Source organism: Tachypleus tridentatus, chromosome 3 (genome assembly GCF_004210375.1).
Source record: "Tachypleus tridentatus isolate NWPU-2018 chromosome 3, ASM421037v1, whole genome shotgun sequence".
Classification (NCBI taxonomy): domain Eukaryota; kingdom Metazoa; phylum Arthropoda; class Merostomata; order Xiphosura; family Limulidae; genus Tachypleus; species Tachypleus tridentatus.
The window spans coordinates 75,200,905-75,218,968 of record NC_134827.1 but is presented as its reverse complement, the minus strand read 5'-3'; the positions used below and the strand labels follow the sequence as shown (position 1 = coordinate 75,218,968).

At 34.5% G+C, this 18,064-nt stretch overlaps 1 protein-coding gene across 1 annotated transcript in view; it reads right to left on the bottom strand.

Annotated features, from left to right (window-relative positions):
• LOC143247210 (nuclear hormone receptor E75-like) overlaps positions 1–13,582 on the bottom strand; it is a 76,793-nt gene extending 63,211 nt beyond the window's left edge. The window contains exon 1 of the mRNA XM_076494889.1: positions 13,507–13,582. Coding sequence (XP_076351004.1) covers positions 13,507–13,567 — 61 coding nt within the window. The 5' untranslated portion in view covers positions 13,568–13,582. The remainder of the gene's footprint in view (positions 1–13,506) is intronic.
• Positions 13,583–18,064: the final 4,482 nt, after the last annotated feature.

The following is an 18,064-nucleotide window of genomic DNA, read 5'->3' as shown; positions in this document are numbered from 1 at the left end:
AGAGTAAAACAGATACGGAAAATCGAAGAATCACCTCAAAGGTAAGAAAAGTGAGCGGAGATTTGAAAAACTCTTTCAAAACGTAAAAATATCACGAAATTTGAACAAAATATTCCAACGCGTGGAAAGTTCGGGAGATGTGATAAAGCAATCGTGTGTATATGTAAGAGTTTTACCAATATCGTTTTTTTAGAGAAATAGGAATTGTTTATTGATATATCTAGAAAACAAGGAAAGACCTGTTATAATGATTTGAAAACTAATTTCAATCATGGCTCAAACAAGAATAACACTTTCCTCTATCTATACTCTTACGTTTGATAAACGTATTTTAGGGTATTATGTTATTTGTGTAAGGGACTTCTAACTATACCAATATAACCCTTTACTGTTAGAACACGTAGTTATTGTGAATAAAATGTTTATAAATTGAAAAAGCCAGTAACGGATGCTTTGTTTCAGATACTCACCCGAAACTTCAAATAGATTTCTTGCGATAATTATCTCTAAATATGGATAGAAAGACCAAAAGAAATACGTTTAGTCAGTGTGTATAATGTATCCATGGTAAAGGAGTGGGAAGCATGGCTCTTTGGAATTACAGTCGATCAAGTAACCACTAGGGCCACGCCCGACCCACCGATAGTAGACTTGATAGTTTTATTAGTTGCTTATTCTAATAAGTATACCTCTATTTAAATGGAATGTATAAGTTTTGGTGAGTTTTATTTAAGGTGTGAACTCTTACAAAAAGTGCAATAATAAACAAACATTCTTAATTGGTAAAACGTTTCTCTTCATTAGCTGAGAGAATGAAAAGAAAAACTGGTTTTACAACTATAAGAAACTGTAAAAACATCGACATACAGAAAGCACGTGATGTAATTAATCGTACAAAACGACCTTAACTAAAGAAATTGCTTCGTCAAACACAGAGTTTCGTAGCACGAAGTCCTCTGTTATGTTGGTCTGTACTAACTTATCGATCAATAGTTTGTCATGTTTTTATTTTTTCTGGAAGGAAGAATAAGAGAAAGTGTGTTTAGTCGAGCGTGGGTATAATTAGTTATACTATTTAGGGAAAAGTTAAAAAAACAGGAAAACTTGCAGCTGGTTCTCTCTGATTATTGTTTGCTTCTTCTAGTTTATATAGGTTCAGTAGTTGTTCTCACTTTCCTGGTGGATGATAATTTGAATATGAAAGAATCATAATGCAGTTTTGACATGATGGTTGAATAAAGTTAAAAAAGAATATATTTGTTGTTCAATTTAAATGTAACAAGTTATTTACATTTGTATTTATCTATATATTCACAAAACTGTAAAAAAAGTGTTAGGGTAAAGGCAAAAATTATATTTCACGCTACTTTCAAAGAACAATGGAAGATAAATCACAGGTAAAACATCAAAATGTTATTAATCTTCATGCCCCCCGTTAGTACAGTCGTGAGTCTACGGATTTATAACACTAAAATTAGGAGTTCGATTCCCCTCGGTGTGTTCAGCAGATAGTCCGAAGTGACTTTGCTATAAGAAAACACACACAAACACAACACACATTAATCTTCATATTTAACACAACAGAAAATCAGTGCTTGAGTTCAGTAATCAGTTAATATACCATCCCCCCAGCGGGTTATCTAAGAACTTTTATTCCTAGAATCCAGGTTAGTATATTGTGGATGATTAAATACAAGCAGTTAACAGTTTCTGTTTCCCTTTTGCTTTAATAACTGCAGACTTTGCAGGCATTGTTACCACATATTTAATCAAAGTGTTATTTTGGATTTTACTGCAAATGTCTCTAATACGCCCTTTAAAGCTTCTTTGGAAGTAATTTTTGATCTATCAAGTCTAAGATCTGCTCACTTGCGTTGAGTTCGGGGGTGGTTGGGGGCCATTGTATCATTTGAATGACTCCATCAGCTTCTTTCTCAGCTAAATTCTTTCTGCATAGCTTGGATCAGTGTTTGGAGTAATTATCTTCTTGGTAGTAGAATCGTTTACCAATAATTTTTCGCAAAATAGATGTGGCCTCAGCAGCAAAACACCCCCTAACCTATCACTCTAACTCTGCCATGCTTCATGGTAGGTGCTTTACATTGAGGTATCTTTTACTTTTCTTCTGCCTGATGTACAACCTACACTTTGAACCAAGTATTTCCAGCTTGAGCTCATCCGCCCATAACAACCTTTTCCAATCATTAACATTCCAGTGTTTGTACTTTTTAGCAGATTCTGTCTCTTGACAATACGTGGAGTTCGAAGTACATAGTTTTTAAACTGCCACATGAACAAATATTCCATTCTCATTGAACCTTCTTGATACTGTAGATCTGGACACTTTTCTGTCATCTGGTACATGGTTGTTTATCTCATGTTTGAGATCAGTGTGTCTTCCTTATGTCCTGAAGATTATATAAACAAAGATACTTAACATCAGTATCATTGAGTTCAAGTGTTTTGCCTCTACATTTCTTATTGTCAAACTTACCTATCTTGGTTTCACAGTGTTTGGGGAGCGTTGCAAGTCTGTAGCAATTTGTCGGAGATTCGAACTAGTATCACGTAAAGTTTTAATGTGAACTCTCTATAGATTCTACTGACAATTCTTTACGTATTTTGGGCCGTGGTAGGTCAACAAAACTTAATATATAGTGTTACATAATGTTTTTTATGAAGATGTATTTTTGTGGAATGCTATAAAATTTATTTTGTCTAGCATATACCGGTACCGTATGCTAGCTTCTTTCCATATAGTTAAGACAATGCATGGGGCACCATGACAGTTATTTCAGACCTAAATTTGATCAGTGCGTTCATTCTTATGAAATGCCCTTGTTACAAGTATATGGTAAATTTAAAGAATGATAAATATTCTCACCCTGGCTTATTCAACTGTTAACAGGAATCAGAGAAGTGTTACCATAGTGATGAAATTGACATTTGTTAATGGTATGGAAGAATAAAATGGAAATAATGACAAAATATTCCCTTGTTATAATACTTTTCCACTGTTATGTGCATCTCTCTCTCTCTCTATATATATATACAGGGTGTCCCAAAAAATGTATACACACTTTGAATGATTATACATGCAATGTTTATTAAGATATATCTAGGTGTTATAATCCAAGTACTGGTCATATTTCTACTTTATAATAGGACTGCTATCGCCTTCAGTTCTTTGTTTTAAATTCATAACTATTGTTCAGAGTTTTCACACTGTATACACGCCTTTCAGGTGACACAGATAACCAAATAGAGTTCATACTCAACTAAAGAACTGGTGTACATTCTGTTTAATGAGTTTTTATCACATATTTGATGGTCTTCAGTCACGTTGGATTTTTATTGGCTTCGGGTTGACCAGCGGTAAGTAGCTGACATGGGTAATACCCGGGGTTTGATTCCCAGCAGTGAACAGAGCTGTAATACCCTATTCTTTATGATTTCACATTCCTCTTTCTATATAACAATAAACTTCAGTTGAAAATAAGCAAACTCTCCCCCTTTTGGTTTTCTACCCTTGCGTTACAAATCTGATGGTTTATTATTATTATAGATGGTAAAACTGATTTTATGTTTAGGTTTCGTTTGTTTCTTTTGAATTTCGCGCAAAGCTATACAAAGCCTATCTGTGCTTGCTGTCCCTAATTTAGCAGTGTAAGACTAAAGGAAAGGCAGCTAGTCATCACCACCCACCGCCAACTCCTGAGCTGCTCTTTCACTAACGAACAGTGGAATTGACCGTCACTTTATATAGTCCCCACGGCTGAAAAAGAGAGTATGTTTGGTGGGACGAGGATTCGAACCCCTGACCCTGGGATTACAACTCGAGTGCCTTAACCACCTGGCCATTCCGGGTTTTATGTTTAGGACAGTTGCACTCAGTTTGTGAGAAGCGCTCTCTAACACTGTCCTCAACGTGATAATTGTTGAATGGAAAGCAAACGGGAGATGCATACGGTAAATTATACTGTGATTAGTTGGATATTGTTCGATATTTCTATACAGGTTTGAAAGATACATGGTCTGAAGTTCACGCCACTATATTGCAAGGCAAATGCTTGCATTAGCATGAGGTACAGAATGTAATTTCGAGTTATGAACAATATAAGTTATCTTAGCAGTGACATGTAGAAAGTAAATTATATCCATTTCTTCCTAGGGTGTTACACAATTATAAAGTAAGAAACTAACCCTCTATTGATAGCGATTGCGAGAAAGGAATACGAAGAGAGCCACTTTTTTATTTTATTTACAAACCTCTTGAAGAGGCCTCACAATCACATATATTACATACAGAACAAGTACAAAAATCAAATACACAGTTATATACAACTGAATGCACCGAATACTATCTGTAATAGCTCATATTAAAGGACACACAATAAAGTAACGTTGTGAACAAGGACGAACAATTCTAGAATAAAATTGAAAGAAAGAATCGACATCATTACGAATAACATACCTGGAATAATCAAAACTTATTTTCTTTCTTAACTGACCCTTATAAAATGACAACAGATTTAATTGGATATTTTTGGCTAAACAAATTTTCCTAACAGTCATAATACAATATTTAGTTAATGTAATCAAAAACATACACTGTAGGCTGTCGTCTTTTCTTAATCCTTCTAGGAAGCCCTGTACAAGAATTCGCCGTTTCTGATTCATTGGTACTGATATTTGAATGATAAAGGAAATAGTGTTGAAAACTAACGTCCATAAGGGTTAAACCATTGAACACAGGCAATATAAATGTCTCACTGTTTCAGTTTCTTTTCCACAAAGTGTACATAAGCCCGTATCATGTTTTTCATATGAACAAGTTTACTGTTCGTCATTAAAGCATTGTGATAAAATAAATAATCCACATTAGCAAAGATAAAGCCTTTAAATGGATGATAAATATATTTATATATTTTTTCCAGTTAGTATCTCTTAAAATATCTTTCCAAGCAGTAATTTCTTCAGTAGCAGGGATGGAGTTCTGGTATATTAACTTAATCAGTTTTTTAACAGGAAGATCATTTAAGTGGATAACATTTTCGCCACCTGAACCACACATCTCAAAAATAAATTTTATCGTACCTGTGATTGTGGGAATCTCTCTTTCAACCAAGTCTTTCCATTCTTCAGGAATAGCATCATATAACTTTTTTATAATACTATCTGACTTGAACAGGTATTACACTTTCAGATATAACACGATAATAGTTTTAAAGGGAAGTTTGTTTGTTTTGGAATTTCGCACAAAGCTACTCGAGGGCTAACTGTGCTAGCCATCCCTAATTTAGCAGTGTAAGACTAGAGGGAAGGCAGCTAGTCATCACCACCCACCGCCAACTCTTGGGCTACTCTTTTACCAACGAATAGTGGGATTGACCGTAACATTATAACGCCCCAACGGCTGGGAGGGCGAGCATGTTTAGCGCGACTCGGTCGCGAACCCACGACCCTCGGATTGCGAAGCGCACGCCTTAACGCGCTAGGCCATGCCAGGCCATTTTAAAGGGAAGCCAACGAGGGGATAATTCGTCAGAAAGCCACCCGCGTTTTATACTTTTAACTCACATTCGTTCAACTTCATTTAAGCACTATTTATGTCATCAGCTTTCGCAACAATAATTATTGTAGTTTAATCTAAGTTAAGTAAGCAAATTGTAATTCTTATCAAAGTATTTTACAAAATTGTTATCATAGTTTTTTACAATAAGATTTAATAACATAACATTGTTTCTGAACTTTAATTATAACTACGACTGTTTATTTCTTTCCATAATAACTGTTTTAGGTTGAACACTTAATATGGTGACTGTGAAAGAAATAAATAGTTTTATGACGCCACGTATACAATTTCGATGTTTATATGCAAAAACGGCTCGTTTGGGTTGAGAAAATATTTTACATAGAAGAGCGACCTTCTTCGGTCATCGTCAGGTTCACAAAGAAAGAGGTAACTGACCGGAAGCTGACCACATGTTTGAAAGGGGTTGTGTAACTGTGTGTCGAAATGTAGAGGGCGGTATTAGATGTTTGAATATATAATTTTATTTATTTTATTATATTAATATAGGTATAAAGGCGTTCCTTTATATTGGTTTATTTTGGGTTTAAGTTGTTGTATAAGTAAGGCTTCTTTAATTTTGCGTTTGTTTAATTTCGATGTTTCTTAATTGGTCGTAAGATATTGTAGAGAAAGTATAAAACTGTGTGTGTTTTTGAATTAAGCACAAAGCTACAGAATGGGCTATCTGTGCTCTGCTCACCACGGGTATCGAAACCCGATTTTTAGCGTTGTAAATCCGCAGACATACCGCTGAGCCACTGGGGGGCAGTCATTAATATTAAAGGTACACGTTTGTGAGGTAGGATAGGAAAGCTATTGTAGGTTATAATACGAACCCTGCTTTGAATAAAACGAGAAAAAACCCGGAAACAAACACACGACAACAACAAGATTATGAACGTTATTAGGTTTTCCATGTAACCCGTTTATCATGTACGAGTTCAAAATCCTTTGTATTTCCTGTTATGCACTTATTTATACACGAATCTGCGTCATATTTATGACTGATAATCGCTTAAGTAGCTAAAAGTAGCAGTTTAATTCCTAGCTAGCCTCACTCGTTCAAAGTTACCAAACCCGTTGTTAGAATAGAAAAGTTTTTATATACGGAATATATGCAAATTTCTAAAGCTGTTTCTTTTAGTTTCGCTCCACGTTTTGGAGACAACGGAACATAAACGAAAACAATACATGTTTATAATATATAAATTTGATAATCTACAATTATTATGAGAAAACGACACCCCTACCATCGTATACTGCGGAAATATTTGAGTAAACACCTTATTGCCAGGATGGGGGGCTATACGACTCCTGGTGATTTCATGTTATTTATGACTAATTATGGTACTTTGTAACATTGTAAGGCGTGGACTAGCCTTGTGGCAGAGTTACAGATTTTGGACTGTCGAACAGCATTTACGTGCGTACGATGCCACAAAATACTTCTCTCGTAAATTTGTTTTTAAAGTTAGAAGCGCGTTATAAGAGTGACAATCAATCCCTTAGCGTGAATGGCGGATGGTAAGAGGCTGTGTTTGCAAGACTACATTCCTTCTGGTCAGTAGTTCAAAAGTGTAGCCTTAATAACTTTATTAAGAACACAAACTAAAAATATTGTAATATCCGTGTTTCATATATCTGTCTACCCATAGTAAAAACTTTGAATGCAACAATACGTTTTTCATGCAAGTTATAAAAAAATGAAATGTTCGCCACTCCTCCAAAACTCACCCTAGAAATTTAGGACGTACCGTGTATTCAGGCCTTATATGGTTACTGTATTAATGCCATAGCTCTTATATAATTAGTCAGTTGTTATCAAGTAACTTAACAATATAAATAAAGCCTCAGACACCAATATGTCTGTCGTATCCCAGTCATCCTGAAGAGTTTTGGTATTAAAGAAAAGGCCTCGTCGGTACTGGATCTAGCAGATATAGTATGACTAACATATTATACACACTTATAAGTCCTTATTAATAATTACTGGATAAAATATACGACAGACTAGAACCTTTCATTCTTGCATCGTGTAAAATGTAGAGGTTCAATTCTAACACGGCCGCGTCACTCGTTATTCTTATTGTTTTAATTAAATTGTTTTTTAGTTTGATTCTTCTCACCGATGACATGTTATTTTGTATTATAACATAACCTGATGGTCAGAACGTTCCACTCGTATTCTTTGGGGCTATGATTTGAATTTCATCACCAAAATATTCGCAGTGGGGTCATTATAATGTGACGAAAAATTCCACTTTCTGATTAGAGTAGTTCAAGACTAACCCCCAAGTATCTTTCAGATAGCGCCCTAGTATCTTACAGATATCCCCTGGATTCTTACAAATAACCCCAGAGCATCTTACAAATAGTTCTTGAGTATCTAACGGATAACACCGGAGTATCTTTCGAATAATCTCTGAGTATCTTTGCGCGAAATACAACAAACAAACAGACGTGAACACAGTTTTTCTTCATATAGGGAGAGCAATTAGGCCCACAAGTCTACATTTTCCCTGCTTGTCTGTTTACCACGAACAAAAGTGAAAGGTATGTCTGGGGAACACTCACGAGATATTTAATAAACACTGGTCTTATACACATATATATTTTGTGTGTGTGTTTGGAACTATATCTGTCAAACGTTGGCTTCAAAATGCGATACCTATTTTTCCTCAACGTAAAATTTTGATATGAAAAAACGGATATTTTGTAATTATTGATAGATTAAAATATTCAGTTTTTTTTAAAACACGTGAAACAAAGATATTGTAAAGCATAATATAAATCGTTAACTGAACAGTTTTTAAACATTTTCAAAAATTTTTGTAAAAATGAAATTCTATTGTTGTATTAAAATTATAAACGATTAGTATCCATTGTTTGATAAAAAGATACTTTTCGTTGTTTCTAAACGATCAGTCATTTTCAATTTTCTATTCATGTTGATACATGTATAAAAGACTTTAGAAAATATGAATTTTTTTCAAAATTTTCATTTTTTTTAATACAAGAGGTTTAAATATTATTTTAACTCAGTCCGTACCTTTCCAAACGAGTGGTAAACCAAGATTCTAGGCGCGATTCTCCGCCGTGGACACAGCAGATAACCGAAAGTGGCTTTTCTCTCAAACAATAACAACAATAGCTATCATTTACCTCGACTGAAACGATTGTCAGTCGTTCGAAACTTTGTTCACGTGCGCTATTAGTAATTCCACGTGATCAATAGTTTCGAAAGAACGTTGTACAGTTTATAAGAACCGTTTCAGTTACATCACGTGAGGGGGAAGACACCAAAGCGGAACAATAATAATAATAAACAACACCGATGGGAAAAACATGGACTGTTTTCTGTAAAGTTAAAATCAAATGAAATGAAATCTGCGTTATTCTCAATTGTTTTAAATATTTCCTGAAGGGTCTGGTTATCTTACACTTCTTTAAATTTAAACAAATATCTTATAATTTTATGACTTTCAGATATGTTTAAACACAAGTAAAACTTCAATTATACCATTAACAGTTGTCGTATGTTTTATATTTTGAGAAATAACATAGTATTGTTATAAATAAACCTAGTATTCGAAAACTATTTAACCTCGATGTCTAGGTTCAAGTGAGGTCCAGTTCAATCATCATTTTGATCAACGTGTGTTATTACTACAAGGAACATTCACATCAACAGTATCTTTGATATATCTCCAGTTTACCTATCTTTGATTGACTTGTGTTCGGGGTTACCTATGTAGAGTAGAATTCTTTGAAACCAGTGTAACCCAATAACACACGTTGATGAAAGTGTAGACTGAAGTGGACCTCATTTGAACTTAGATTTCGAGGTTAAACAAGTTTTGGAACTCTAAGTTTATTTATTATATCTGATATTGTGCGACTACACTTCACTTCACCTATCCAGTGTTTAGGTTTTTCACATAGTGACTACAAAACACGTTCCCACCAATAGTATGTTTGATAATATCACTTTGCACATTCAGACCCAAATAAATAGGGTTGTGTTTATAACACACATGCTATTTTATTCGTTCCTCTGTATATCATAAATTGATTGGTGTCTTTCACGGTTTTACATCTATCTAATAAGATCGCGAAGCGTTTGCTGGTAGCAGATATTTAAACCTACGTGAAAACACTAGTGACATCTATGTGGGGATGACTAGAACTGCAGAATATTTTGTTTTATTATTAGTTGATGAAATTCTGCAGCTCAGTGGTTTTAAATTGAATGGTCAACACTTTCAAAAAACGTTTTTAAGAACATATACTGTACTGTTTCCACAGTAATACTATGCTATTGGGTTACAAAGTAACTTTACAAATCAGAGGAACCCTTACTGTCTTGTAAACGTAGCAGGTGACATGACGTCTTCTAGAACTTGACTTTCTAATTAACGTGTTGAAAAAAAATCTATATAAAACCATACTTCTTTGTTATTAAATACTGTGTAATATTCTTTTGTTATAAAATAATGTTTAATAATCCTTTGTTATTAAATAATGTTCAATATTCCTTTGTTATAAAATAATGTTCAGTATTCCTTTTTTATATAATACTGTTCAATATTCCTTTGTTATACAATAATGTTCAGTATTCCTTTTTTTATATAATACTGTTCAGTATTCCTTTGTTATACAATAATGATCAGTATTCCTTTTTTTATATAATACTGTTCAGTATTCCTTTGTTATACAATAATGTTCAGTATTTCTTTGTTGTACAATAATGTTCAGTATTCCTTTTTTTATATAATACTGTTCAGTATTTCTTTGTTATACAATAATATTCAGTATTTCTTTGTTATACAATAATGTTCAGTATTCCTTTTTTTATATAATACTGTTCAGTATTCCTTTGTTATACAATAATGTTCAATATTCCTTTGTTATAGTCCCCCAGTGGCTCAGCGGTATGTCTGCGGACTTACAACCCTAAAAACCGGGTTTCGGGTGGTGGGCAGAGCACAGATAGCCCATTCTGTAGCTTTGTGTTTAATTAAAAAAACAACAACATCTTTTGTTATAAAATAATGTTCAATATTTCTATGTTATAAATCAATGTTTAGTATTCTTTGTTATAAAATAATGTTCAATATTTCTATGTTATAAATTAATGTTTAGTATTCCTTTGTTATAAAATAATGTTCTCTCAGCATGATGTTCGTGTTCCCGAAGCATGGTATCTAAATAGGGATGAGTGACACAATCATAGACCCGTGTGTATAATGTATTACACTTCAGTCAATTATAAATTTCATTTAGGTTTAAACACCATATTCTCCCAACGGTCCTAGCTCCTCTTCCATGATGTACAGAGTGACCGTTGTGTCAGAGTTCAAGATTTGACTTTTGTTCCGTCGCAGTGATTTCATTTTTGTCACTGACAGCTCTAGCTTCATACATGGAAGAGAAACAGTGTAAATGGACGAAAACCAAATACTGAACTGCCCTCTCATGAGACGGTTACGGACACCTTAGTTTTCATGTTCTTGCATGATTTTATTAAATATTTCAATGCATGACTCCTTCACATGCGTTATTATGTTCTATTTTAATGGTGTAAAGGTTTAAAACGTTCACATATAATACGGAGAAGGGAGTTCTTGTATTGACAATACGAATAACTTCAAAAGGGTTTCTAGCCAGTAAAACTATTTATACCAATTACAAACATGACATAATGTTTTAGAGTTAAATTTCTGTCATCATAGAAGCAACTGGATTCAGAAACAAAGATATGACCTCAGGTAGTATGTATCATAGTGGCAACTTGAAGCGGTTTAATAAAATCTGGTTGTAGTAGTATCATAAAGACAGGTTGAGGTTGTAACATAAAGACAGGTTGAGGTGGTATCATGAAGACAGTTTGAAGTAGTAATGTAAAGATAGGTTCAGGTGGTATCATAAAGACAGGTTGAGGTTGTAACATAAAGACAGGTTGAGGTTGTAACATAAAGTCAGGTTGAGGTTGTAACATAAAAACAGGTTCAGGTGGTTTCATGAAGACAGTTTGAAGTAGTAATGTAAAGATAGGTTCAGGTGGTATCATAAAGACAGGTTGAGGTTGTAACATAAAAACAGGTTCAGGTGGTATCATGAAGACAGTTTGAAGTAGTAACATAAAGATAGGTTGAAGTAGTAACATAAAAACAGGTTCAGGTGGTATCATAAATACAGGTTGAAATAGTAACATAAAGACAGATCGAGATTGCAACATAAAGACAGGTTGAAGTTATATTATAAAAACAGGTTGAAGTTATATCATAAAAACAGGTTGATGTTATATCATAAAGACAGGTTGATGTTATATCATAAAGACAGGTCGAGTTTATGTCATAAAGACAGGTTCAGGTGGTAGCATGAAGACAGGTTGAGGTTGTAACATAAAGACAGGTTGAGGTGGTATCATGAAGACAGCCTGAAGTAGTAACATAAAGATAGGTTGAAGTAGTAACATAAAGATAGGTTGAAGTAGTAATATAAAGACAGGTTGAGGTTGTAACATAAAGACAGGTTGAAGTAGTAACATAAAGACAGGTTGAGGTTGTAACATAAAAACAGGTTCAGGTGGTATCATGAAGACAGTTTGAAGTAGTAACATAAAGATAGGTTGAAGTAGTAATATAAAGACAGGTTGAGGTTGTAACATAAAGACAGGTTGAAGTAGCAACATAAAGAGAGGTTGAAGTAGTAACATAAAGACTGATTCAGGTGGTATCATGAAGACAGGTTGAAGTAGTAACATAAAGACAGGTTGAGATAGTAACATAAAGACAGATCGAGGTTGTAACATAAAGACAGGTTGAAGTTATATCATAAAAACAGGTTAATGTTATATCATAAAAACAAGTTGAGGTTATATCATAAAGACAGGTTGAGGTTATATCATAAAGACAGGTCGAGTTTATGTCATAAAGACAAGTCGAGGTTATATCATAAAGACAGGTCGAGGTTATATCAGAAAGAAAGGTTAAGGTTATCTCATAAAGACAGGTTATATCATAAAGACTAAGCGAGATATTTCATCATAGAAATATTGGGGGATTTAAAGTTGATATGATAAAAACCGGATTTCGGTACTCGTGGGAGGCACGGCAGAGATAGCTCATTGTGTAGCTTTGAGCTTAATAACAAATAAGGAAGATATTTAATATGATAGTAAATGATGTACAGTTGATGGTTATTTTTATATGATAATAAAATCTATTCTTTAGGTTAATTAAATGCGCTTATTGCTATGACTTGTTTTAAAAACAGGCCTGAACAAGAACACTAAATGAAAAGAAATGCCAAACCACAAGAGAATATATTTATATTACCTGGACTATTTACCGAAGTTTCAAAATTTGGGTGATTTTCTCATTGAAAGATGTAAGATTGAAAATGACGTGATCTAGTTAAAACTCAGGAGGGGTCGTTTTAGAATCAGTGTCCACATAAAAGGGACACGAAACATAACAATAATGAAAACCTTGAAGTTCAATGTAGTGAATTGGGTTTTGTCAGTGCAACTAAATGGCTATGTTTTCGATTTACAATTTATAACGTGAAGTAACAAAGAAAACACAATTTTACTGGTAGACTGATTTGTCTCAGTTTAACTTTTCGGAAAGAAAACAGTATTTATAAAGGCACGTGTCTATAAATTAAACCGATGTTATTTTTGTTTAGTGTTTTTTATTATTATTATTAAATACCAAAGAAGATGAAGAGATAGAATAACAATTAACTCTGAAGAGGCAAATGTCATAGTTTCATTCACATGAAAATTGTTACCCGCTGCGATATCTGTAAGTCTACGGATTCACAACTTTAAAATCAGGGGCTCAGTTCCCCTCGGTGGACACAGCAGATGCCCGATGTGGCTTTGATATAAGAAAACACAAACAAATAACTGAAAATTAGCTTACCAACGATGTTTTGGACAACTGAATAACCTTTTGTATGGCTCAACACTTCCAGTTCTCTCATGTTAGACGAACAGACTCTGTCTTGGAAACCCAGCTGTGTAAGAAGATAAACAAAACCGTCCAGATAATTCGGGCACTAAAATAACGTGAATTCGCTCAAGCGTTCACAAACTTTAACAAACAGAACAAGAAAATGTTTACCTAGTCTTTCTGCATGGATGTAATACATTGATTTTTATGAAGTACGAAGTCCGCGAACAGCTGACACTTTCTCTTAGTGTTGTGCACTGACCGCGCGGTCAGTGAACCTCACGTTGTGACGTCACGACCTCCTGACACAGTTTTATTACGTAGCGAACATTGTAGTTTTTGGGTGTTTAGAAGTAATTTCTTCTCCAACTGTAAGACGTGAGGTTAAGGACGACCATTGCGTAAAGAGATTTTTCTTCCCAAGAAGTGTTTTCTTACGAAAGGCGGATGGACTATTTATCTACCATCCCGTAGCAGCAACGCCTTTCAATTTTCTACAATGTTCTCCGTGTAACATTTAAAACTCAAAGTTACGCTATATACTATTTGCGCTGTTCTGCCCTCGGGAATAGAACGTCGATGATTAGCATTAATATTCTACAAGTCTATTGCTGAGTGTATGAAGGGAGGGGCAACCAATAATTGTTTTAACATCTAGAGTGTGTATGAATACATGATACATTATTGTGTTTTAACATCTAGAGTGTGTATGAATACACGATACATTATTGTGTTTTAACATCTAGAGTGTGTATGAATACATGATACATTATTGTGTTTTAACACCTAGAGTGTGTATGAATACATGATACATTATTGTGTTTTAACATCTATAGTGTGTATGAATACATGATACATTATTGTAGGATTTAGTATTCTTGATTGATCGAATTAGGCGCAAAACTACACAATGGGCTATCTGTGCTCTCCACCACGAGTATCGAAACCATTGTGTAACTGGGGGGGGGGCATACTACTCTTGAACGTAAGCACTGTCAATAGGTTTATTAAAACTATTGTAACGTCTGGAATTATATATAACCGTAGAGTTTATTGCTCTTGAAATTAAGTGCTATTAATAAAGTCTCTCAGAGGACAGCTGTAAACTTATGGACTTACAAGTTTAACATCCGCAGTTCGAAACCCCGTCGTGGAGAGAGTTGCAGATAACGTACTGCGTGGCTTTGCACTAAAGCACAGAATTAAGATATTTCGGGTAATTTATCCAAATACCACTCACATTCAGTCTTCTTCACAAAATAACAGAAAATAGCGATATTTTAGAAACATTATTTGTAAGAAAAAATTCGGTTTCGATAATGAAATCAAAGATAAGAATTGATTGCAATTATACCTGTCTTTCAGTAACTGGTAAATTTACTTTATACGTTTTACTTTACTTGCTCTGAATAGCAGTATTTACTTTATACGTTTTACTTTACTTGCTCTGAATAGCAGTATTTACTTTATACGTTTTACTTTACTTGCTCTGAATAGCAGTATTTAATCTACAGTATATATTTCCTAGCTTATTAACTTTTTAAAAATATTCTAAACTTTAACTCTTGGCAAAAAAGTGTTTGATGGGAAACAAATGCTTTCCTCTGGATTCTTAAAGTGTATTTAGTACCTGTATAATATTTATATATATATATGTATGTATATGTGTATATAAATACACATGTGTAGGTGTACAAATACATCTTGTGAATATATATTGTAATATTCCGTATACTAATAGTACGTGGTTAAGGCACACGACTCGTAATCCGAGGGTCACGAATTCGAATCCCCGTCATACCAAACATGCTCATCCTGATAATGTGACGGTCAATCTCACTATTCGTTGGAAAAAGAGTAGCCCAAGAGTTGGCGGTGGGTGGTAATGACTAGCTCTCTTCCTCCTAGTCTTATACTGCTAAATTAGGGACGGCTAAGGCAGATAGCCCTCTAGTAGCTGTGCGTGAAATTAAAAAACAAACAAACAAGTATGTAAATTTAATGAAACACGCCATCTAGCGGTACTTATATACGTTATACATTTCAGCATCAGTAAAAAAGTACAAAACCATCATGATAATTATAAGCTTGGAGCTGTGAAACAAGTAGTTGTAATAATAAGTGATCTAGCTTGTTGATTTTTCATTTTTCTTTCAACATCAAACTAATCACTCCCTCTACCGTAACCTATACTATTACATTTGTCAATAGGTGTGGCTACAGATCTATTTTTGACCGCTACAGAACCACATTTTCTTTTCTAAATGATGTCTCTTCAGGTTTGTTGATTCAATTAAGCCTAATGAACACTATTAATTTAGAGGTACTTATCGTTATTTCTCCAGGGCCAAGTTTTTAAACTTATGACGCTAAAATCGGGTTTCGATACCCGTGGTAACCATACACTAAATATAACCCGTTGTATAACTTTGCGCTAAACAAGAAACAAAACTTGTTATTCGCGGATTGTGATTCGCGACATCGCGAACGAAACTGGTTTATAGTAGGTGCGATTAAGAATAAATTTACTAACAAATTATTTGCTCACCTCCCCACAGTGGCTCAGAGGTAGGTCTCAAGGGATATAACGCTAGAAACCAGGGCCCGGCATGCCCAAGCGCGTTAAGGCGTGCGACTCGTAATCTGAAGGTCGCGGGTTCTCATCCCCGTAGCGCCAAACATGCTTGCCCTTTCAGCCGTGGGGGCGTTATAATATTACGGTCAATCTCACTATTCGTTGGTAAAAGAGTAGCCCAAGAGTTGGCGGTGGGTGGTGATGACTAGCTGTCTTCCCTCTAGTCTTACACTGCTAAATTAGGGACGGCTAGCATAGATAGCCCTCGAGTAGCTTTGTGCGAAATTCAAAAACAAACAAAGAAACTAGAAACCAGGTTGCGATACCCGTGGTGGTTGTAACTTTAAGAATTTCGATTAGATCCAGCCAATGGCACAACTGGACATCATCGGGTGCGTGGAGCACCGTTGCATGGCACGGTAAATTTAACCATTGTTGTTAACTCTTGTTAGGAGGTTTGGAGGAGTCGCTTGAATTTGACCATCCAGTAAGGTAGACAATTGTGCCCTGAAATTTAATAAGTTTATGAATGATTTGACTGATTCAGAGTGATCATATGTAAAGATATAAGGATTATATCCTGATAAAACTGCAATGGAATAACTAGGACTAAACTAAGCTAAAGGGTTAGTTGATTTAAGCTTTAAGTATACTCGTACGATATTCACATAGGCTCCACACTAACCCAGGTTATTGCAGCTGTGGAAGAGAATTTATTAGAAAAAACGCACACTTAATTCATCATTTCATTCCCAGTAATATCATAATAGGTAAAATATATAATTGCAGGCTTAATAGATTGAGCGCCATTATTACTTGGCTGAGTTCTATATGGAGTTCACTCGAGTGCTTAAGGGCCCAAAATGGCTTCTTGTAAATATTTTTATCAAATAGTAACAAAAATAAAACACACGTCAAACGATATTTTTCTCCTGAGTTTTATTGCTTATTGTTGTTCATTTGAGATCATGACGTTACAAATATGGCGTCATTAATATCCTGTAATCAGAATAGGATAAAATTACTTCTTAGATTTGATGATTTTTTAAATATTTTATATTGAAATTCCATTGCTTTATGTTTGTTGTGATAAAAAGAAACCGTTCTAAGCTCAACATTTTTACAAGTATAGTTTAAAATATGTCTGTAAACAATGCAGCGTGTAATAAAATCAGGCAAAATTATACAAAACAAGTCATGTGACGTATTTACACATTCAACTACCTCTAGCGCAAAGAAACCGTGTTTGTACACATGGTGGGGAAAGCATGGATAGCCCTTTGTGTATCTTTATACTTAATTACAAACAAACACATTAAATAAACTATGTAAACTTTGGTTTTGACAAAAAAACCTTTTCTAAGCGAATCCTAGGAGTTTACCTTATGAAATAAAATTAATTGAAGAAAACCGAATTGTCTCTAGAGTGATTAAAAATGTATCTCAAAATCTTATTATGTCCCTAATATGACGTTTTATACGTTACTGTTTATGTAACGTAACATACTGAATTATTATTAGGCCCATATAAGCAGCTGATGTAACCCTCATATTTTAGTGTTATAAGCAAGTATTTGCTCTTACACGCGTTCATAAAATAAATATTTTTGTAACCATAACGCAGTGACAACCCTCTTCCCTTTATTAATATAGAATTGTTTTATCAAACATATTAGCTCCCCATATTAAACTGTATGTTCAATTTTTTGTTTTTTGAATTTCGCGTAAAGCTATACGAGAGTTATCTGCGCTAGCCGTTCCTAATTTAGTAGTGAAGGCAGCTAGTCATCAGCACCCACCGCCAACTTTTCGGGTACTCTTTTACCAACGAATAGTAGGATTGACCGTCATATTATAACGCCCCAACGGCTGGGAGGGCGAGCATTTTGGTGTGACGGGAATTCTAACCCTCGACCTTTAGATTATGAGTCGAGTGCTTTAACCACCTGGCAC